Source organism: Danio rerio, chromosome 8 (assembly GCF_052040795.2).
Source record: "Danio rerio strain M-AB ecotype USA chromosome 8, GRCz13ab, whole genome shotgun sequence".
Lineage (NCBI taxonomy): Eukaryota > Metazoa > Chordata > Actinopteri > Cypriniformes > Danionidae > Danio > Danio rerio.
The window spans coordinates 26648539-26671005 of record NC_141028.1 but is presented as its reverse complement, the minus strand read 5'-3'; the positions used below and the strand labels follow the sequence as shown (position 1 = coordinate 26671005).

The 22467-nt window shown below is 35.4% G+C and overlaps 4 protein-coding genes and 1 long non-coding RNA gene across 6 annotated transcripts in view; 1 reads left to right on the top strand and 4 right to left on the bottom strand.

The window, feature by feature from the left end:
* Window positions 1–22467, bottom strand: part of LOC108190952 (zinc finger protein 335) — a 78320-nt gene that overhangs the window by 30739 nt on the left and 25114 nt on the right. The window contains 1 exon segment of the mRNA XM_087264034.1: window positions 549–688. Within this exon segment, the coding sequence (XP_087120160.1) occupies window positions 549–688 (140 nt within the window).
* On the bottom strand, window positions 5308–17991 carry LOC147835588 (uncharacterized). Its single transcript, XM_087264035.1, has 5 exons — window positions 17963–17991; window positions 16893–16996; window positions 15911–16034; window positions 6610–6770; window positions 5308–6534 (listed from the first exon to the last, which is right to left on the bottom strand). Exons 1-5 carry the CDS (start codon window positions 17989–17991, stop codon window positions 6368–6370), a joined length of 585 nt encoding a protein of 194 aa, XP_087120161.1. The 3' UTR covers window positions 5308–6367.
* LOC110438801 (serine/threonine-protein kinase pim-1) lies at window positions 9345–14454 on the top strand. Its single transcript, XM_087264723.1, has 7 exons — window positions 9345–11683; window positions 12205–12573; window positions 12856–12950; window positions 13130–13180; window positions 13316–13688; window positions 13981–14154; window positions 14246–14454. The coding sequence occupies exons 1-7, from the start codon at window positions 11506–11508 to the stop codon at window positions 14341–14343; spliced, it is 1338 nt and encodes a 445-aa protein (XP_087120849.1). The 5' UTR covers window positions 9345–11505; the 3' UTR covers window positions 14344–14454.
* LOC147835589 (uncharacterized) lies at window positions 12044–14637 on the bottom strand. Its single transcript, XR_015497958.1, has 3 exons — window positions 14460–14637; window positions 14225–14354; window positions 12044–12559 (listed from the first exon to the last, which is right to left on the bottom strand). It is a non-coding gene; the product is annotated as an uncharacterized LOC147835589 (long non-coding RNA).
* Window positions 17455–21568, bottom strand: LOC110438803 (uncharacterized). 2 transcript variants are annotated; one of them, XM_087264801.1, is made up of 5 exons: window positions 21383–21568; window positions 21204–21290; window positions 19624–19694; window positions 18887–18992; window positions 17455–18228 (listed from the first exon to the last, which is right to left on the bottom strand). In XM_087264801.1, exons 2-5 carry the CDS (start codon window positions 21228–21230, stop codon window positions 18208–18210), a joined length of 225 nt encoding a protein of 74 aa, XP_087120927.1. In that variant the 5' UTR covers window positions 21231–21290; window positions 21383–21568; the 3' UTR covers window positions 17455–18207. The 2 variants fall into 2 exon arrangements, with proteins under 2 accessions (XP_087120927.1, XP_087120926.1); XM_087264800.1 differs by lacking the exon at window positions 21383–21568 and having other exon boundaries at window positions 21204–21359.

The following is a 22467-nucleotide window of genomic DNA, read 5'->3' as shown; positions in this document are numbered from 1 at the left end:
TTATTCACAACTTTGCATTACTGAAAGCAGGGAAGAGACAGTGTCCTATGGTAAGCAGAATCTTCATTAAATAGCTTTATTTAAATAAATGATACTCTAACCCTGATGAAACAAATGAATCTGTCATAATGGTCATTATCTTCACTCAATATGAAGGCCCAATAAGAAAAAAAAAACAACCTATATAAAATATGATTTATGAAAACACTTTCACCAAATAACAGACAAATCCAAATGTCCAACACAAGCTGTAAATTTAAAGCGGGTTGCATTCCAGACCAGTTCAGCTCGAAGACGTATAATGTCTCTGATAAAAACAAATAAAATCAAAAGTGGGATGTATCTGATGTGTTTTGTGTTGTAAAATAAAGTGTGAAAGTATCTTGAGTTTGTGGTAGCAACAAACCTTATTTAAGCGATTTAACCAAAATCACATTTTAAAAAACCCATTGACTTTGGGACAAGGGAACCGGAACTCGCTTCAGAATTTTTGCATAAAAATTGACGTCATAGTTCCTCCACTCAATTATATTCATTCCAGGACTTACTCTGCAGTGTGGCTAAAGCTTCTTCATCGCTGTTGATGATGATGGTCTGCCGTGAGGGGACGGAGCGAGCTTTACGGGGAGACAGCTCCTAAGTGTGAAGCCTCTCCATGTGGAACTTCAGATGTCCGTTACGGTTGAACCTAAAAATTATTTATGAGAGTTTCAATATGAGGGGCAATGTGTTTCTTTGTTTAATTTGGGGAAACATTTATGATTGTGTCTGTATTAATAATGTAAACAGTACAAATTCTAAGATTTGCTAATTTATTTGAATGATTCTTTCTCAGTTGCTCACCTTTGGCCGCACACCTGGCAGGAGTAAGACTTCTCGTTGGTGTGTGTCATCATGTGGTGTCGCAGGTCTTTCTTGTTTTTAGAGGCAAAACTGCAGCTGGTGCATTTATGAGGCCTCAAATATGCATGCAAGGCCATGTGAGTCTAGGATAAAAATATATATGTACACATTTATATTTATTATACACAGGCAGAGACTTTAATCCAAAGCTACTTCCCCTACACTTACGTTTGTCAGTCTGTGCGCTTTTTTAAACACAATGTTATATTAAAGTTCCTTCATTTTGTTTTGCAAGTCAAATGATTTACACCCATTTGCAACAGATTCTGAATCTTTTCTCAGAGTGTCTGAAACAAATAATTTAAGGATCCTGTCTCTATAGCTACATTCAGAGAGGGTATTATTTTCTGAAATCTGAAAAATCTTTTCCTCATAGGGATAGATATGCAAATAATAAGTTACATAATAAGTTACATATCAATATAAATGCGGGGCGAGGCGATGGATCCCGATGCCAGCTCAGCACCGTGAAGTTTGTCGGCCATCTGCGATGGAAGATGGGATCGTCTATCGGCACAACCCCAGCGTCTGGGGTCGAAGAGTGTTTCAAAGTCTCAGTTATTATAAATGAGTTCTTCCTGTGTTGCGTCGTGAAGTGGCACAAAAGGGCTTTTTACCTGGGTAAAGACAAACAGACATGATCAGAAAACATTCCACCAATTTAACTAAGGCATAATTGTTGACAGGCATTGAATTGTTAGAAAAGTACTGCAACTTCAATAGATCAGAGTCATTTATCCCACTTGTACTACAGTTACCACACCTAAAGCCTATAGTTTTACTGTGATGAGATTTCTGCCATTTGTGGTCTATGAAACAATTGAAATCATTCAGCATAGTGCCTGCCTGGAACTTCTTTAGCTGTTTGCTTCCATAAAAATTAATTGCAGACCTCAAAATGTTCATTAGCCAATCAGAATCAAATATTGAACAGCCCTGTTTCATTATTGGTAATGAAAAATTGCAAACTCGATTGAGCAAATCATACATTCTCATGCATATCTTGTCAGGGAGGCATGGTGTGATCTATAGTAAATCTCTGCCAAAAGCCAGAGGGTGCTCTCACAGAAACCCCAAATGCCCATAAAGAAACCCAGGAAATACCACTAGCGCTTGTTGAATAAACAGAATATTGTACTATTTTGAATTCTCTGAAGCTACAGAAATTTAACATGCAAAACATGAAATAGGTTAGGACCTTAATTAGGTTGTTTACATACCTTTAAATCAGTGTTTCTCAACCACGTTCCTGGAGGACCACCAACACTGCATGTTTTGGATGTCTTATTTGTCACATCCATTACAGGTCTTTCAGTCTCTGCTAAAGAGCTGATGATCTGACTCAGGTGTGTTTGTTTAGGAAGATTTGGAAAATGTGCAGAGCTGGTGGTCCTCCAAGGACGTGGTTAAGAAACACTGCCCTAAATGGTCTGTAATGCCGTAATTTCAAGTGCAGCCTTTATTACACAAAGTTTGAGAAGTGATGCAGCTGTCATTATCACAGAATGATTATTTCTATTTCATTATCAATAGATTAAATCTAATCAGAGTTTTGCATAGCTTATCAGTGTACAATAACTCAGTGTAGTGTGTAGTAAAAGCTACTGCATCTGAACGCATGTGCTGGATGTTTATTAGAACCAGCTTTACTGACAAAATGCACAAATTATTGTCTGCTATTAATTGTCCAGCCCTATCTGAAGTATAAACAGTCCTAATAATTAAAAACATCACTCTCCAGTGTGTTTAATGGCGATGTTAAACACCAGGAAGTCTTCTTTGCTTGTTGAATACTTGCACTCTTCACATTTGAAAGGTTTGTCGTCGGTGTGGGACAGCTGATGATTGAGCAAATGCTTCTTGTCATTTCAGGACAAGAACTCGCAGAACTCACACTTAAACCTGACAAAGGATCACAGATAGAAAGAGATACTATGACTGTTCATCAAACAAGTAAACATTTTTAAAGAGAAACAAACATATATACTTGTCCAGACATCTCACTTACAGGCTGTTGCCACTGTTTTCTTTGTGTGTGAGAAGATGCATTTTGAAAGTGTACCGCTTCTTGAAGGATTTCCCAAACTGCAAAGCAACACATTTAAACTAGTGTTAACATAGTAAATGAAAAGCAGTGTTTCCTGACTGTGTCAGAGCTGCTCTACAGAGAATCACTTCCTTCAACAATTACTATTATATTGAAGGGACTGAATCCTCATTAAACCAAAGATAACAAAACAGGCATTCGGTGGAATTGAACATGTCTTATGAACTCAGCTTTTTTCCCTCCAGAGTTTATTTGCAGCATTCAAAAGCTTTACCTTGTCACACATGTGTGGTTTCTCTGTGCTGTGTGTCTTCATGTGTTGTGTCAGGCGTTTCTGCATGGGGTATACTCGACTGCAGATGGGACATGGAAACTCAGACACTTTGGAAACCTGTGAAGGGTTGAAACAAGACTGTTCTCGCATGAAAAACTCTGACCTCATCAGACTGTTCAGAGTTAGTAATATATCATGTCAATAAAATAAATTTTTAAATATTATTTCTGCATCTTGAATCTTACCACATCTATCTTTTGGCTTCTAAAAAGAAGAAACAAGAACACTGTAATCAGGTGTGAATTTTATGAATATGTTTTGTAATAACATGCAGACATTTAATTTTATATATAAATATATATACACACACAGTTAAAGTCAGAATTATTAGCCCCGCTGTTTATTTTTATTCCCAATTTCTGTTTAACAGAGAGAAGAGTTTTTCATCACATTTCTAAACATAATAGTTTTAATAACTCATTTCTAATAACTGATTTATTTAATCTTTGCCATGATGACAGAACATAATATTTGACTACATATTTTTCAAGACACTTCTAAACAGCTTAAAGTGACATTTAAAGGCTTAACTAGGTTAATTAGTTTAACAAGGCAGGTTAGGGTAATTAGGCAAGTTATTGTATAATGATGGTTTGTTCTATAGACTATCTGAAAAAAATATAACTTACAGGGGCTAATAATTTTGACCTTAAAATGTTCTTTAAAAAATTAAAACTGTTTTTATTCTAGCCGAAATAAAACAAATAAGACTTTCTCCAGAAGAAATATTATTATTAGACATGCTGTGAAAACTTCCTTTCTCTGTTAAACATCATTTGGGAAATATACACACCAGTGCATACTCAATTAGAGAAGCTTGGTATTAAGTGCCTTTGACTGTTACTATTATTTAATTCAATTGCGTAACATGTCTTTGACTGTGGGAGGAAACCGGAGTACCTGGAGGAAACCAACGCAAACACAGGGAGAACATGTAAATGCTGCCCAGAAATGCCGACTGGCCCAGCTAGGACTTGAACCAGCGACCTTCATGCTGTCAGGTAGCATGGCTAGCCACTGAGCCACCGTGTTGCCCGATCCTAGAATTGAGGAGGTGGGAGAAGGGATGAATGGGTTGGGTCTTCCAAAGCGAATCTAGGGAGTAAAGCTAAGCTGGATATTTATGTTAAATTTGGAATAATACGATTGGCAGGATTATGATTACTGATAGGGACCGGCTGTCAATAGCCGCTTTTCCACTATCTTGCTGAAGCGTTCTATAAGTAGAACTGTGCAAAACGAGGCCAGACAGCACGGATAAGGTTTCATTTCCTACGACAAAGCTCTTCAAAACATTACACAAAACGCATACGTAAACGTAAACGGCTCCCTTTGTTCAATTAAACTTAAATAATAGCCGAAGCTAGTTTTTTTTTATCATAAAAGCGAAAGCAACCATGTGACTGAACACTGTTATGTCGCTCTATCAAATAGGGGTGCTAAATATAGGTACATGTCACAGCACCCTTATTTATTTAGAGGTCATACGTTGCGCAGCTCTGGCTAAATTTTATTTGGAGGGAAAATGACCGAAATGTAACGCGATGATTGAAAATGATTGGAGGGGAAATAAATAATATTTATTATCTCTGAACATAACAGAAAAATAAACAATGATAAGGCAACAATAATAGAGCATTTGTATAGTGGCAGAAATATCATTTTGGACAGGCCTTGTCAAAAGTGAGCAAAACTTTCAATAATAAAATTATAGCACTTAAATTATTTCATTTTTAACAATCAATTATATTATGCAGTATTTTTATATTAAAAGTTGCTAATGATATAAAATATACTACATTTTGATGGTAAAATATAACCATTAAAGTGATGGCTGTTATTTGTTTCCGTATTCAAACATTAAATAATGAATGCAGCAAGTGAAATAATAAACGAATATGAAACAACACATATATTGCAGGATTTAAAGCATATAAAGGACTATTATATTTAGCAAAATGTTGCTCTTTTACCTTTTTATTTTGATCATTTTATTTTTATTATTATAATTATTTTTGTGTTTATAATTAACTAAAAAGTTGTAGGCAAATTATTGCTTGACGTTTTAAAAAATATTTGCGTAGCTATTAAAGATCACAGAGAATAAAAAAAACAAAAACACAGAAACATGTTACACGCTCCATAAATGTCATATAACTTATGTATAACTGAATCATATAATTGCCTATAGCTGAAATGATGAAAAATGCTCATTTTATTTTTATAAAACATGTCAAAACATATTGATATTTTATGACTAAAAGCAATACTGACATTTAAGAATCCATATTTATTTAATTCATTCATTCTTTTGACTTGTTTATTAGTGCATATATAGGCTACAATATAAATCATACAACAGTACCTTGGACAGTTACAGTGCCCCTCCGTAAAACTTTCAAGCAAAGTCTTTTGGACGGCCGACATTACAACACGCCGTCCTTCAGGTGGTCTCGCCGGTATTAAAATAACAAGCTGTCGTGGCTTTAAATTAAAAAGAGCAATTATTTCCTCGTTAAATAAGTCTGCAAGTTCATATTCCATGGATATAGCGATGTTGTTGTAGAATTTGGACATTGACAATGCTAAGCGTGTCTTTATTCGCTTTATTAGATGCGCAGGAGGAAAAAAAAGTCTTTCAGCAGCGCATGTAGTCGCTGGTAGTGCTCTCCCAGTCAGAGCGAGTTTTGTGCTGTGAAATACAGCGCTGCGTGCAATAAACTCACATTCAGGCAGGCGAAGTAGGTCTGTATTCAAGTCAATAAAATAATAACTTTAATGAATAAAATATCTTCGTAAGAATGTGATGAGTTATTCACTTCTCTGCCAGAGACTGCTCTATGATTTAAAAACCGTTTTCAAACTGTATCGTTTAGACCTGGATCATTATTTTATATTAAATGTACTGTAGTTTATTGAGGATGTCTGATGACTAGCGAGAAACAACCGTAACCGTACCGAAGTGTTCTTAGAACAGTTTGGCATGATAGTGGAAAAGCAGCTAATAATATCCCACTCCTTTTGAAATTAGTTTGTAAAACTTCACTTATTTTACCTCTGTGACCCAAAAAGCTAGACTAACCCTAGCCTGAATCTGAAAGACATATGCGAGGAGGTCCCACCATCCTGCGAGGACATTTCTGTGAGGTAGATGCGGGAGATGATGAAGAGCAGGAGGGAAAAGGAGTGAAGTGCCTGACAGTCAGTCTTGATCTGGCCTCCTCATCAGCTGGTTTATAATCACTGTCACCTGTGTGTACAATTAAAATACATTCAAATATAGGAAATGATGAAATATATAGAATATAATCTGCACTCCACTGACCTTGATCATCAAGAGCGCCTGCATCAACAACGTCATCTTTTTCCTCTTCAGGCTGCTCCTCCTTCTTGACCTCAACCACTGCTCGAGCCTTGCTTTCAGATTTTCGAGGACTTCCCCGTCCATGTTTCCTTTGGCCTGGACCGTCAGCATGTGAGACAGCACTTCCAGAACGAGAACCAAAAAAAAGCCTGTAGGCATCAGTACTGCTGGAAATTTTAAATCAGCATAATCCAGTTGTGCCTTTTATTTCGTAACTATTTAGTGCTGATTTGGTGTATTTGTAAGTGAGATGGCTTCTGGAAAAATAAACATAAGAGGGAATTTGTTTTAATCTATTGGGAACTGATTGGAGGTCACTACAACAGACGAATTTGGATCTAAAAAGCCTCTACAAAGTGCCCAAAGGTATTTTCGCAAGCCCTAGATATAGACTCAAGAAGAACTGTGTGCTTTAAAACGGAGAAAACAATGGAGCTGATATTAATAAAAAAAATGTCAAACATTTTATGAATTTGTACTTCAGTTTAATAAGCAGCAATACCACTGAACATCACTGTACCACTGAACAAATACAGTGTTCTTTCAACAACAGCGTGTGGAACTTCTAGCTTTATATATTTTCATTTAACACACTGAAGAATTCAATCAAGAATACAAATTAGAACTTGTGAATCAGAATCAAATCAAACTGTGACACAAAACTGAGAGCCAAAGAAGCTAAACCCAACCAAAGCATCATTCTTGTGCAGCATTACACCCCAACTTTGTACCATTGAAGAAGATATGATCTCCAGGTGGCACGGTAGCTCAGTGGTTAGCACTGTCGCCTCACAGCAAGAGGTTGGCTGGTTCGAGTTCCGACTGGGCCAGTTTACATTTCTGTGTGGAGTTTGTATGTTCCCCTTATTGTAGGCATAGGTTTCCTCCCAAAGACATGATAAAGGTTGAGGGCAAACTTTATAGTGGCTTGAAAAAGCCTGTTAAAAGTAGATTATTTAGTTTGAAAAAGTGTCAAGATGACAAAAAGAATGTTGAAGATCCTTGCAGTCAACAATTTAACCATTTAAAGACTGAAACAAGACAGTCCAGCATGAGTTGTTAGCAAGATTCTAGCATGAATTGTTACTAGTATGTTTCTAGCATGAATTAAACAAGGATCAGTGTTTTCTCATCATCCTTTTTATCGTTGCTTTATTAATTTGATTATTTGAATCAGTTTTTACCTGTGAAATGATTTTGACTACTGAATAAAGTGAACACATTGCTTAATATAAGAATGTTCAGGTCATCAGGTCACCGACTTTTTATAATTCTATTTTCAGGAGCCACCAAACCAGGGCATGGATCATGGAGACCTCGAGTGGAACTGAAGGACTTGATGATAGTAAACAACTGTTTTCCTGTTTGTGTTGATATTATAATTATGTGTTAATACTGTCTAAAGTGATTTTGATATTATTATTATTATTATGTGATAATAATGTTTAAAGTGATTTCCTTTTTATTCAAGACAGACTTTGTGTAGTGAGAAGCAGTGGTGTAAAGTAACACTACAAATACTTAAACTGCTGTAATTGAGGACATTTTCTCAGAAATTGTAATTTACTTAGTAGTTTTAAAAATGTGTGTTGCCTTGACTACATTTTCAGTGCTGTATCGGTGCTTTTACTCCACTACTTTAACCTGTAGTCACTACTTTATTTTGTCTTGTCTATGGGAATAGGAAAAATCAGTCTTGAGATTCCTGTCCAGTTAAATCGCACACAGAAAGTAAATCGCAACATAAAGATCTACCTCAAGACTTGGGCGATTTATAATTGCAGCAAACTGTTTGCAAGCATTAAAATTGTCCAAAATCTTTATACTCAATGACCCAGAGACTGTTTAGATGCATGTCACTGATGAGAAGATCATGGGTGTTTACTGTATGATGACCGAAATGGCCTTAAACACCCAGCAGGCACAAGACCTCAACACGACATCAGACTGACGTTGTCTTCCAATGTCATGGAGACGCTGCATTTTGTTTGGAAATGAAAATCGGATGTCCAACCTAAAATCAACGTCTAAAGATGTTACAGCTTGAGGTTGTGTGGACGTTACCACAATGACAGCTATCAGATGTTGGATTTTGGTCAGTATTTGACATCAACGTGATGTTGGTTTAAGATATTGGCTTGATGCTTTTATAACATAACCTAAAATCAACCAAATATCAACGTCACTTGACATCATTATTGTACATCAAAATGTCTTTAGACGATGACTGGACATTGAATTATGGTCGCCAATGCATCAGCTTTTTACAGCGTAATACTTACTACTCTCGAGTACTTTAGAAAGGACTGTTTTTTACTCATACTTTAAGTAATATTAACAACAGATAATTTTACTCTACTTGCACTAAATTTATAGGCAAGTCATGGTACTTTTACTGTACTCTTTCCACCACTGATCATATGCAGCAGACAACAGCTTTGTAAAACCAGAATTGTACAATATTATAGCACAACTAATGCAAGAAAATCAGTGTTAGATTCAGATAAAGAGGCTTTGATTTCTTTGGTTTGCATTTAAAGTTCCTGTTTGTAGCCATGTTTAAAGAAAGACATCTGTAAAACTAAAGAAGCTAAAGATGAAACAGCAAATGATCAAAACCTTCTTTATAAGCATTTTAGCTACAGCTAGCAACTGTTTCATAGCAATATGACGTCAATCCTCCAGCCTACAGATACAGACTGTCATTAAAGCAGCATCCACAGAGACATGTCCATTATTCTTCTTAAATACAGTTTTCTCTATACATATTTATTTTACCTTTACAAGGCTAAACATTGTAGGAACACAAAGATAAATTTCTTTCACTATTTACAAAGGCTATAAATGAAACTTACAAAAAATTATAAATGACTGATGATTCTGGAAGAAGTCTGTGTTACTTCTCATGGCAGTTTGTGATGTTAATTTGGAGCTGAGATAAGTTTCTGATGTTCCGTCTGTCTCTGTGTGTGTGTGTGTGTGTTGATAATGTGTGTGTCGTGGTTCTACTCAACAGTAAACACTAAACGTCATGCTGGATGCCCTGCTGGTTGCAGTTGTTGGATGCCATGACAGTGTTAGCATGTAGCATGTTCACACAAAATCAGTACAGTTCGCAGTTAAAACAATTTTCTACCTTTTTGTAACTCTATAAAACCTAATGTCAACAAAATCTTCAATCTACACGAATATTAATCATTATTCCAACCTGGTAGCATTCACATCAGTCCAGTGGTTTCTTCGGCTAGAGTGGGTTATTTTGGTGAATGAATCTGTGGTTGAAATGAATTGTGAGAGTCGATTCATTGACCTGTTCATAAATGCAACCGTTGCTTTGTTACTGAATAAATGTCTTATTCACTTAAAACAGGGCTTTACTGCCACCTACTGGCGGGCTCAGTTAATGCATGGAAAACATAATTTTGACTATAGTTGTATATTTTTCTTTATACTTTATTCTAAACATTATTCATGTAAAAAAAGAAGAATTCATAAAGGTAAAGAATTCACAGAAAATGTTTATTTAAATTGCAAATAGTGTGCTTAAATGAAGAGACTGAATTTAAATGAATTTAGAGTGTGCCACTCTAAACAGTTAGGAACCACTGATATACAGTCTAGATAATAGGTCATACCCATGATATCGAAAATGAGCTCAGATTCAATGCAAAAGTAGTGTAACATTACAATAGAGACGGAAATATTGCAATACTGTAAACAATTACTTTCAAATGACAGAAACTAATTAAATATTAAGTGCTATATTTTGAAAGAAATTTGCAAATGAAAGCAAAACCCAGGATGGCAATAAATAAATGGCTGTAAGTAACTGTCAGCTCTTATCTATGGTTTTCTAATGTTGTCACTAATGTTAATTGAGAAGAAGTTTTAGATAAAAATTTTTTTACAAGTCCAGTTACATACAAACATTACTAAATTAGTTAATTTAAATTAAAAACATAATGAGTCACTAAATACCACACAGATATCCTTTAAAACTATTATTAAAATGAGAAATTACATCGTGAAAGACTTATTTTATCTTTGCCATAATCACAGTAAATAATATTTGACTGGACATTTTTCAAGACACTTCTAAACAGCTTAAAATGACATTTAAAGGCTTAACTAGGTTAGTTAGGGTAACTAGGCAGGTTAGGGTAATTAGGCAAGTTATTGTATAATGATGGTTTGTTCTGTGGACCATTGGGAAAAAAAAGCTTAAATGGGCTAATAATATGACGTTAAAATGTTTTTATTTATTTTTTATTTTTTATAAAAACTGCTTTTATTGTAGCCAAAACAAATAAGACTTAATAATAAGTAATATTTATACTATACTCAATAAATAATAAAACTGCAGAAGAAAAATATCAGACATACTGTGAAAATTTCATTGCTCTCTTAAATGTAATTTTGGAAATATTTAATAGAGAAAAAATTAAAAGGTTTCCCAGAGGTGGCTTGCAGCAGGAAGAGCATCTGCTGTGTAAAACATATGCTGGAAAAGTTGGTGGTTCAATCTGCTGTGTCGACTAAGATTAATAATGGGACTAAACTGAAAAGAAAAAGGGGGGATAATAATTCTGACCTAAGTGTGTGTGTGTGTGTGTGTGTGTATAACGTGGATGTGTGGGCACTTTAAGGCAAATTAGCCAACATTAGTTGTTTGAGTTATTGTGTTTTAAAAAGTCCCCGCGTGTTTTGAAAATGTTCTTTCGCGTTCCAAATGGAACCACGTAACTCTGACATCATCAGTGGCTAATTAACGCTGACTGAATCAAGCAGAAACCCTCATTGCTTCTTTCGACGACTAGTAGTTCAGTATTTACTGCGATTCCACACAACGGTGATAAAATGGCTTTTTCAAAGTTAATTTCCCGTTTAAAGAAAGCGTTCGGTATCAAGTGTGCACACGAACCACCCCGTGAGCCACTCGCATCCACCGGCAACATGACAGAAAACCACCGTCATCCGATAACCGATGACCCGCCCCTCTTCCAAGCCTGTTTCCCCAGAAGAGCTACTGTTGATGGTAAATTAGGTTTATGAATTTTAATTACTAAAACAATGCTAAAACACACCGAAAATGTCAGAGTAGCTGTTTAAAGATAAGAAATAAAATTGACTAGAAACATTTAAGAATTTTAGGTAGTTTCTTAAAAGGGACAGTTCACGTAAACGTGAATATTCTGTCATAATTCACTCCTAAAACCTGTTTCAGGTGCTTTCTTGTGTTGAACACAAATACTGAATTCAGCCATTGACTTCCAGTATTTTGAGTTCCTACAGTGAAGTTTAATGGCTGCTGATTTCAGGAATATTCTTCAGAATAGGTCTATTTTTGTGTTTAAAAGAAGAAATTCATAATTAATTTTATTTATGCCTTTAGATATATAGTTTAAACATACTTTTTTATTGCTAATTATCACTTCAATACAGAAAAACTGCAAGATTATAATAAAATACATTGAGTGATGTCTTTGCAAATTAACTTCAAATATCTAGTCAAGAGAGTTACAGAATCATATTAATGATATTCCTTCCCCTCTTTAGATCCGCTCCCTGCACTGGAGATCCATGACCTACAGGACGAGCCGATCAGTAGCTCGAAATTCTTTCACACTGCTGTGAACAATCTGGAGCTGGAGGTTCTCCAACCTTCAATTCCTGATGCTCCAGCAGAAGAAGACTTGAACTTCACTGTGAAATCTGAAGTGAACAGCTTTGAATCTCCAGTGAGCCAGCAGTTCTCAACAGATGGCATCTTTGAAGCGTTCAGCGGAGACTCTGTGCAGGTTGACATTGACTCTGCACTGGATGAAGACTCGGAGTCTTCACTGAACCAGAAGGTCTCACAAGATGACTCCGCTGATGATTCTGCACTGAGTCTTACAGCAGATGATGAGACCTGTTTGGACAATAGTAAGTTTATTGCTAGAATTCATAACATTTGTTTAGGCTTATCAAACATTTTAAAATTATACAGTTGAAGTCGAAATTATTCGCCCTCCTGTGATTTTATTCCATTTTCAAATATTTCCCAAATTATTTTTAACAGAGTAAAGAAGTTTTCACTTCCTTCATTTCCTATAATCTTTTTTCTTATGGAGAAAGTCTTATTTGTTGTAAACTCTGTGTTTTATTTGGTTTATAATTGAATAAGATTTTGTGTCCAGTCAGCTAAATGTTCTTCTTTTTTAACAGATGACATCAGCTCCCGCTACAATCTGGGAAAGCAGCTCGGTGAAGGAGGTTTCGGCTCCGTTTTTGAGGGGATCCGCATACAGGATGGTCTGCAGGTATTCATTTCTGTAGACTCAAATTCTTTGATGAAGTTCACTATTTAAAGAACATCATCAGAAACATGCTTTCATTGTTTTGACATTTCTGAGAATTCAAATTGATGAAACCTCTGTTCAGGATTTGAATGAAATGATCTGGATGCACATGTTAATTGTTCGCTTATTTCTTTAAACAGGTGGCTGTTAAATTTGCCCAGATGACACCACGTATGCGAGATCTCTGCTCTGTAAGTACACTACACTTTCTGTTTTTCTCTTCTCAGTCACTGTGTTCAACTCAAAATGTCTTATATTTAATATTAGACAACAGGCTGTGGTTAAAAATCCTTGTTTGAAAACCAACATCATTATTTTGTTTTCAGTCTCATGACCAGCCACCTCTAGAGATCACCTTGGCAAGTATGGCCAGCAGTGGCTCCAGGTGTGCCAATATAATTCAGCTCCTTGACTGGCAGGTCTTCAAAGACCATTATGTCATGGTCATGGAGCGGCCTACGCCAAGTATGGACCTGGAGGCATTCCTGCAACTCAACGGAGGCGTCCTCACCGAGCAAACGGCACAAACTATCATGGGCCAAGCTGTTCATGCTGCCAATGTTTGCTGCTACCGGGAAGTATTCCACAGAGACATTAAGCTGCAAAACCTGCTTGTAAACCCAAACACACTGGAGGTCAAGCTGATTGACTTCGGCTGCGGAGATTACATGATGGAATCAGCATACTCCACCTTTTCTGGTAGGTGTTTTGAATAGGGTTGTCAAAAGTATCGACTTTGGGACTGACATTTTAAAAATGTCCAATTGAACGCTGTTAAACACCACTGATTGGCCATTGGTGTTCACATGCTCAGCAAATATGACTGTGATGAGTGTCAGTATCGATACTTTTAACAACACTAGTTATGAATGTACATAAGCATTATTAATATACGGTTTAAAAGCTCAGTAATTAGCACACCTGAAACCCATCTGGTATATATATCAACATGATGCTGACACAGAGATTTAACTAAATGTCTCTCCTCCAGGCACAGAAGCGTACATGCCGCCAGAGTTTTACAAAAGAGGATGTTACCATGCCAAACCAGCAACTGTCTATTCTCTTGGGGTTCTTCTCTTCACAATGCTGCATGGAGATTTTCCAACGACGTATGACCTGTACTACCTGGAGCATGACTGGTCCAAATTTACCCTCTCTCAAGGTGAGATGTTCATCAAAGAACAAGTTAAAAAACAGTTTACTAATAATAATAATAATAATAATAATCTCACCTCTCCTTTTGTTTTTCACAGAATGCTGTGATCTGATGTGGGCTTGTCTGCAGCAGATTCCAGAGCACAGAATTCTTCTAGGACAGATGTCTTACCACGACTGGTTCATGCTGGAGTAGCCAGTTGACACCTTTGTTGTTTAAATATAGTGTCTTGTTATTGTATTATTCACTTCTTTATTGTTACAGTTGTTTTTGTGTATGTCTATAATAAAAATATATATTTTTGAACTCACTTGTGATGTGGCTTATATTGTGATCTAGTCCCAGTGACAAAAATCTGGCATGAGGTTTGAACAGCATCCAGTCATTTATAACACACACTGCAGTTGCCACTGGCGTCATTAAGGCGCACTTTTAGAACTACACTTTTAAAGAATACAGTCCAGCGCTGCCCTTTACCTGACCCAAAACCTAAACATATCAGTCACTGCGACATCAGCAAATCATACATATGTCCAATGTTTTACAGTGAAATCAGAGCTGTTTTTAGAAATGTTTTAAAAGAGAAACATCGTAACATGAGAATGTGACATTCAATACAAAACATCTGCATTTTCACAATAAGAGCACCCAGTTTTATTAAGTTCATTGAGTATTCACCGCCCTCATGACAATTGTGCTTCTCAAACAAAATATTCAGTGGTATTTCTTTAAAGTCAATTCTGATAGTGTAGTTTGTGCAGACACACTGAGGTTTATCGTGTTCAGAAGTCTGAATCATCCACATTATTTTATACGCCTCCAAAAACACGTTTACTACACGAATGTCCAGCGTTTGCTAAACAAATAGACTGTTCAACCCTTTACGTTATTAATTTCTTACAACATCTCCAACTATGCTAAAAGCAACGAGTTCTATAGGAAGATGTTGTAAGAAAGTAATAATGTAAAGGGTTGAACAGTCTATTTAGTACTGTGTTTTGGGAAACGGGAGTGACAACTGTATGAAATCCAAAAGTTTGCATTCTTAATCACCTGTTTCTAAATGGTCTGTCTCTAAAAGTGAGGGGGACGTATGCCCCGTCCCCCACGGTTGCTACGCCCCTGCTTACATCTCCAACTATGTTAAAAGCAACAGTTTCTATAGGAAGAAGAAGAAGAAGAAGAAGAAGAAGAAGAAGAGGTAACATTTATTTTGATGGTTCATTTAAGTTTTGTCATTAGATTATAAGTAGACTGTTGGGTTTGGGTTAGGGTTAGTGTAAGTTGACATGTACTAGCAAAGTTTCTTTTAGTCAGTTAAATGTCTGTCAAAGGAGCATATCAAGCTGATTATATTATCAACAGATATTAAGCAGACAGTCTACTAATACTCAAATGGACCATCAATATAAAGTGTTACCCCATTCTTTAATAATGCCCTAGAAAAAAGAAAATCAGCTTCATTTTCATCTCTAATAGTCCACATTTTCTGTAAGGCTGGTGGTGAACTTTATTCAACCTTCTACCAAACTGAGGTACAAGTAAATCTAATCTTTGTTTAAGATGTTTGTCAGATTGATAAATAATTTAGAGATTATCAATTCAATTTCTAAACATCAGAGCATTTTAAACAGCAGCTAGTGTGTGAGATGTGCTCAACCATCACTGCTTCATGTTTGGGTTTTCACAGACAGATTAATCTCTATTATGATTTGGAGTTGTAAAATGGATGAAGTGTGGTCATATTTGTGATTTGATTTACCTGGATTGATCATCTGGTTCCTCTGAAACACAGGCTGTAGATGGAGAAGAGCTCCGGACTGCAGGTTTGATGGTGGATTTTGGTAAAAGAGGAGCTGATTTTACTCCGCTGACGTCTCTTGAGGCTGTTAGAGAAAAACAAACATTTCACATTTCTATTTATTATTTTCAGTCACAAACTCATTATTAAACACAATATCCACAGATTTTTTCATTCACTCGTTTTCTTTTCGGCTTAGTACCTTTGTTAATCAGGAGTCGCCACAGCAGAATGAACCGCCAACTTATACAGCATACAGTATGTTTTACACAGCGGATGCTCTTCTAGCTGCAACCAAGCACTGATACACACCTATACACTCTTGCATTCACACACATTAACTACTGCTAATTTAGCTTATTCAATTCACCAATTGAATTGTCCTTTGACTCTGGGGGAAACCGGAGCACCCGGAGGAAACCCACATGAACACGGGGAGAACATGCAAACTTCACACAGAAATGCCAACTAATCCAGCTGGGGGCTTGAACCAGCAATCTTCTTGCTGTGAGGTGAAAGTGCTACCCACTGAGCCACCGTGTCATCATTCCACTGATTACAGCACAGCAAAATACTTCAAAACCACCAAAGATGATTATAAAAGGATAAAAGCAATGTTAAAGTAATTCTCCCTGAAGAACAAAACATTTGAATCTTTCAGTTGGATTCAAGCTGGAAAAACTATTACTGAGCATTAAAAAATCATCTAAAGACTGAGAAAATAGACCCCATATTCTATTGCTGATTAAATTATCACTGTATGTGTCGTATTATTATTAACTAAATGTATGAATAATGAATTAAATGCAGCTGAAATAGAATACAGCCCTGGTTTTACATTACAAAACATAAACACACACAATCCAAGAAGTTGCTTCAATGTAATGGCAGGATTTACACTATGATTATCCAAAAAACAAATGAAAAAACCATTCAAACTCACCATGCGTCAGTGGAACAAGAAGAAAGAAAACCAGCTCAATTCTCCTGTGATATTGATGTGTGTAGAGGACTCTATTGGGATAAATAAAGCTCAGACCAGACAAGCTGCAGCATTTTAGATCATCTAAAGAGGTTTCACAGCAGATGATGGAAGTTCAGCCTGGAGAACATTGCAGTAGCCTAATATACAAATCACAAGTGCTTGGACAAAAGGTTACGCAGCCTGCTCTGTTACAAAGTGTCTGATCCTTCTAATTTTCTGTAAAGAAAACAAAGCTTGCACAATCATGCAGGTTATGTGACCACTGAAGGACAGCTGAGCATCAAGACTTCTGACTGAATTAAAGGTATAATTGTAGATGACCCTAGCTGAATAGTGAAGTTCAGATGTCTTTGTCTTAGTAGCTTTAAAATTGAATATCATTTATAAAAATAGAAAGTTTGATGGATTCTTGATAGTGAATGTACAAAACAAACAAAAGATAAAAAAAAACTGATCTGAACTTTCAGACGCAACTTAAAGTACATGCATAAGACACTGAATAGAAACAAAAATCAATATGTACACGAGTATAAATATTATTAAATCATATGCAGCAGACAACAGCTTTGTAAAACCAGAATTGTACAATATTATAGCACAACTAATGCAAGAAAATCAGTGTTAGAATCAGATAAAGAGGCTTTGATTTATTTGGTTTGCATTTAAAGTTCCTGTCTGTAGCCATGTTTAAAGAAAGACATATCTGTAAAACTGAAGAAGCTAAAAATGAAACAGCAAATGATCAAAACCTTCTTTGTAAGAATTTTAGCTACAGCTAGGAACTGTTTCATAGCAATATGACGTCAATCCTCCAGCCTAACGTTATATACAGACTGTCATTAAAGCAGCATCCACAGAGACATGTCCATTATTCTTCTTAAATACAGGATTCTCTATACTTATTTCTTTTTCAAGGCTAAAGATACATTTCTTTCAATATTTACAAAGGCATAAATCATATTTTGAGAGGATCTAACTGTACATTCACCTTATAAATGACTGATGATTGTGGAAGAAGTTTGTGTTACTTATGATCAGCGCAGTTTGTGATGCTCATTTGGAGCTGAGATGAGCTTCAGATATTCTTCTGTCTGTCTGTCTGTGTGTGTGCGTGTGTGTGTGTGTGTGTGTGTGTGTGTGTGTGTGTTGATGTTGTTCATAAATAATGTGTGTGTCGTGTTTCTACTCCTCAATAAAAGTGATGACATCATACTGGATGCCCTGCTCTTGCAGTTGTTCCAGTTGTTCAGGTGTGGCTTCAGTGTAAACCGAGTCATTGCTGCATCTGCAATAGCTAAACACACACATTGAGCAAATTTAATCATAATAAGAGTAAAAAAAAATTGAATTGTAAGCGATTTGTAGCATTTGTGTTTAATCATTTGTATGATGTTATTTTACGTTTGATCAATTTCTGTACCTTACTGTAAAAAATGCTGGCTTCCTCACAATTCCTTTCTGTTTTCCCAACAGAAAACAAGTTAACGTAATTATTCTTATGAAATTAAGTGAATTAAACATAAAACAATTAAGTTGTCCCCAAAAGTGGTGCTGTTTTAACTAATTTAAGTCGTTTGAACAAGCTGAAAAGTCATTTTTTGGGTGCTGAATACTGTTAGACTCCCCAGAAAACCATAAAGCGCAGTTTATTTGTATTTTAATATTTGCGCTATTGTATTTTTCTATGCTTTTAAATTGTTTAATATATTTGATGTGGATACACTCCACTTCATGAACAAAACATCCCAATCATGATAAAATGAACAATTCTTTCTAAATAAAGCTATTTAAGTCATCTGGTTAAATGGTATTCATATGACAATATATAAACATCGCAGAAAAACTAAATATCACAAAGTCATTTATTTACAGTCTCATGCAGCCATGAAAGCTTGTAGTAAATAGTTCTGTTTTTTGCATTTTAAGTAAAGGTAAAAGGTGAAAGGTCATACCAGTGACCGCTGAATGAGCGACTGCTTCCAGATCTTCAGGGGCCACAACCTGCTGTTCAGTGGTGATGGGGACATACTGAATCTGTCCATCCTGAGACAGAGCAATCTGACACACAACACAGAGGAGATTTACACTGACACCAGGGAACATTTAAACAAAAATATGTACTACAAACAGAATTTGTTTTCCTTTTTGTCTTTAAAAATGTACTGAATACAGGATAGCTTTGTCAAAACTGTCGTACCCATTCAGATGAGTCTGTGAAAAAGGCCGAAAAATGCTGTACTATTCACGTCAGGCCAGTAGTTGGCAATTTCTCTTTATAAAATACACTATGTGCATGCAAACATATGATGTTTATAGTTTTGTTTTATTGTGAGGTAATCTGTAATCTACACTTACATGCCATGTAATCTACAAAGCCAAAATTTTTATTTAAATCTGTAGCATTTTCAAAAATTTGGTCTTCCAAAACCAATTTTCGAAGATTTGTGTTTTCAGGCCTCTCAAAATGCCATTGTTATGTAAATAAATGTTCAAAATGGAAAAAGACAAGAAAAAAAACAAAACAATAAAAGTTTCTGATTTAGTTAAGACATACATCATGCATTGGTTTTAATGTTAATGCTAAGTAAACACAAACAGTTCAAGTACCTATAAGAAATCATGTCACATTTGAATTACAGCAATTACAACGTGAACAAAGTAAATAATTGTGCTTGTATTGGCTCTGAACTCAATCTGTTGTTTCTGTAGAAACGTCCCATCATGTTCATACTGAATGTGAGTGATTTGCCCGTCCCCCATCTGCAATTCAAAGTCAGGGTTTCAGTCCTAATGATGAAACATAACATCCAACAGACCATACAAGTGGGGTCTCTAAGTTCTCTAAGTTATCCAGAGTTTGGGAAAAAAAACTAAGTAAAGTGGTTGGGAGTAAGAGTTGTTATATTGTAAGGGAGTAAGTTGTTGTATATATTGTTTTGGAGGTTAGTTTTGCGTTTTTATTTTCCTTACCACTCTCTCTCAGCTTCTCACTCCACTATTAGGTTTCTTTCTGGTTTAGGTAACTGACCATCATTGTTATGACAGTGCCAGATCCACCAATCCCTGGATGAGCCAGTGTGTGATGTGCGCTCTGCCTCGGCGTACTTTTGGGTGCCACGTTTTTGCATTTATGCCATGCTTAGGTTATTAGGTGATTTATTATCTTTATTATTATTTATTATTCACTGTGGTAATTCAAGTTTACTTGTTAAACTTCGCTGGGTTTGAGTAAATGCTTTGATGGTTGTTGTGTGATTCTAAACTGAGCCTTATGACCTTTTTGTTAGGTTTGTTTTAGTTTAGATTGATTTAGTTAGGATTAGTTTGAGTTTTGCCCCCTGTGTAGTTTAGAGTTTTGTAGTTTAATTAGTTTAGATCGGGTGTCGTGAATGAAGTTATCGATTCTATTTTCATTATTTATTTTTGACGCAAAGTTTAGACGTTAGATTTAAGGATTGTTTTGTTTTGTTAATTTCTTTGATTTGGCTTTGATTTGGCTTACATTCATTGTGTACTCAGAGAATTTTGTAAATGTATATTTCTTTTTCCATTATTATTGTTACATCTTTTGCTTAAACCATTGATTAAAATGCTTAAATTCTGAATCAATTCCTGCCTCATCCTTAATCTGTCACACACATTACATTTGTCCCACCTAAATGTTATAGCATTCATTTTAAACATCATAAAATCATAACAAGAAGTAAGAAATATAGTCTTGTCAAAGATGTCAACATTAAGGCAGTTTTTTATTAAAACAAAATATGAAAGTGAAAAAGAGAAATAAGCTTGTCTTTATATTATTTTACATATTTTAGGGAGAAACTCACTTAATTTTAACTTTTTTGCAGTGTAATGACTGTCATACTTTTTACAATGATTAAGAGGAGACACAAACTAAAATATACTTCAGTGTAACAATAGATAATAGACTTTAGAATTTTGTCAGACATATTTAAAACAAGAATCATTTGATAACATGTTCGTAAACTCTATTTAAAGATCATAGTTTAGCACCAAAATACTAATAAATTATTATTTGAAATCTTTATACTTTCCACTATCCTTCAAACCACTAATTTTTTCTCATTTGTCTGCAAAATCTTTAGACAAAAAGGTTTAAAACCTTAAAACTAGGGCAGGAAAAAAATCACTTATTATTTTATATATTATAGTAAATGTAGATCAAAATAAAAATCTCTTCAAAACCAAACTTTAGAGTGTGTGTTTACTGCTTGTCTGAAAAAAGCTTTATTAATTGAGTCATACCTCAGTGACCTGGTTGTCTCTGGTCATTAAGTGCTGTACGGTCTGTCCATCTACTGTTGTGATCTGCTGAATATATGTTGCCTCCTTCTAAGAAAAGAAGCATTTTGTCAAAAACATGCCTCTAAAACCTGAGTTTATATTACATTTATACATTTACCACTTTATAAAATCTAAACCACCTTGCATTAGATACAAGATCAAATGTAATACTCTTCTTTGCGATTTTCCATAACCACCCAACATTAAATACAGGCTGTAAATGAGAAAGTCAGAAAGACTTTGATCCTGAGCCACAATGATGTGTTTCTGACCCAGCGCTTGCTGTAATCTCTCTGGGCTGATGACCGTTTGACCCGCCTGCAAATCTATAAATCACAGAAGAAGTAATTTAATGCAACAAAGTAACAAGATGTGTCTAATAAACAGACCAGGGCTGTGTGACTACAGAGTAGAGGAACTATGACGTCACCTTGTAGGCCAATCGGCTTCTAGCATAAAACTGGTTCCTTTCAATAAAATCCCCATAAGATTTTCCCATAGACTTCTCGAAGATTGCAAATAATTAGCTCTGTGTTCAAACACAGTTCATTACACTTACACGTTTTGTCCAACAGGATAATCCTCACACGACATTTATACAGACCTACAGTACATGCCTTTTGGATAGTTTCTCAATGAGAAATACATTTGTTTTGCTTTACAGTTATATAAGTTTTAAAACATGTACTGTACGTTTTAGAAATGTGCCTATATATTCTTATCATAAGACATGTTTAAATAAGTGTATTGCCTGCGTGCACATAGCCTGTTAACCTTAGTGAAAACTTAGCTATGACAAATCCCATATTCTTTTTCATAAACGACAGAAATGAGGGGCAAGTCTGTCAAACGCCTGCAAATGCCATCATGGATAGAGAACATTAACATTCTTTTTTGTTATGACGTACAGAGAAAAGCAGCCCATACAGTCACATATGATATACGTTCTAAGGTGAGTGTAAAAGAGTTTCAGGAGGAGTATAAATATTGCATTTATAGTTAAAAATTTGTTCAGATGAAGAAAAAAAGAGAAAAAAGAAAAAAAAACCATTAGATGTATGTTAATGTAAAATAATCATGTTTAAATGTCAGTAAATATTTATATATTTTTACAAATTTATTAACAACTTTGCATTACTGAGAGCAGGAAAGAGACCGGGTGTCCTATGGTAAGCAGAATCTTTATTAAATAGCTTTATTTAAATAAATGATACCCTAACCCTAA

Excerpts from the sequence above, each read along its gene's own strand:
- LOC110438801 (XM_087264723.1), top strand. The coding sequence starts at position 11,506 with ATGGCTTTTTCAAAGTTAATTTCCCGTTTAAAGAAAGCGTTCGGTATC. Across the intron at positions 11,684-12,204 it reads CAGAAGAGCTACTGTTGATG|ATCCGCTCCCTGCACTGGAG; the intron begins GTAAATTAGGTT and ends TCCCCTCTTTAG. Across the intron at positions 14,155-14,245 it reads CAAATTTACCCTCTCTCAAG|AATGCTGTGATCTGATGTGG; the intron begins GTGAGATGTTCA and ends TGTTTTTCACAG.
- LOC147835588 (XM_087264035.1), bottom strand. The coding sequence starts at position 17,991 with ATGAGCATCACAAACTGCGCTGATCATAA. Across the intron at positions 16,997-17,962 it reads ACAAACTGCGCTGATCATAA|CTTGTCTGGTCTGAGCTTTA; the intron begins GTAACACAAACT and ends AAAATGCTGCAG. Across the intron at positions 16,035-16,892 it reads TCTTGTTCCACTGACGCATG|CCTCAAGAGACGTCAGCGGA; the intron begins GTGAGTTTGAAT and ends TTTCTCTAACAG.
- LOC110438803 (XM_087264801.1), bottom strand. The coding sequence starts at position 21,230 with ATGACCAGAGACAACCAGGTCACTGAG. Across the intron at positions 19,695-21,203 it reads GAGACAACCAGGTCACTGAG|ATGGGGGACGGGCAAATCAC; the intron begins GTATGACTCAAT and ends TTTGAATTGCAG. Across the intron at positions 18,229-18,886 it reads CGCTCATTCAGCGGTCACTG|CTATTGCAGATGCAGCAATG; the intron begins GTATGACCTTTC and ends GTGTGTGTTTAG.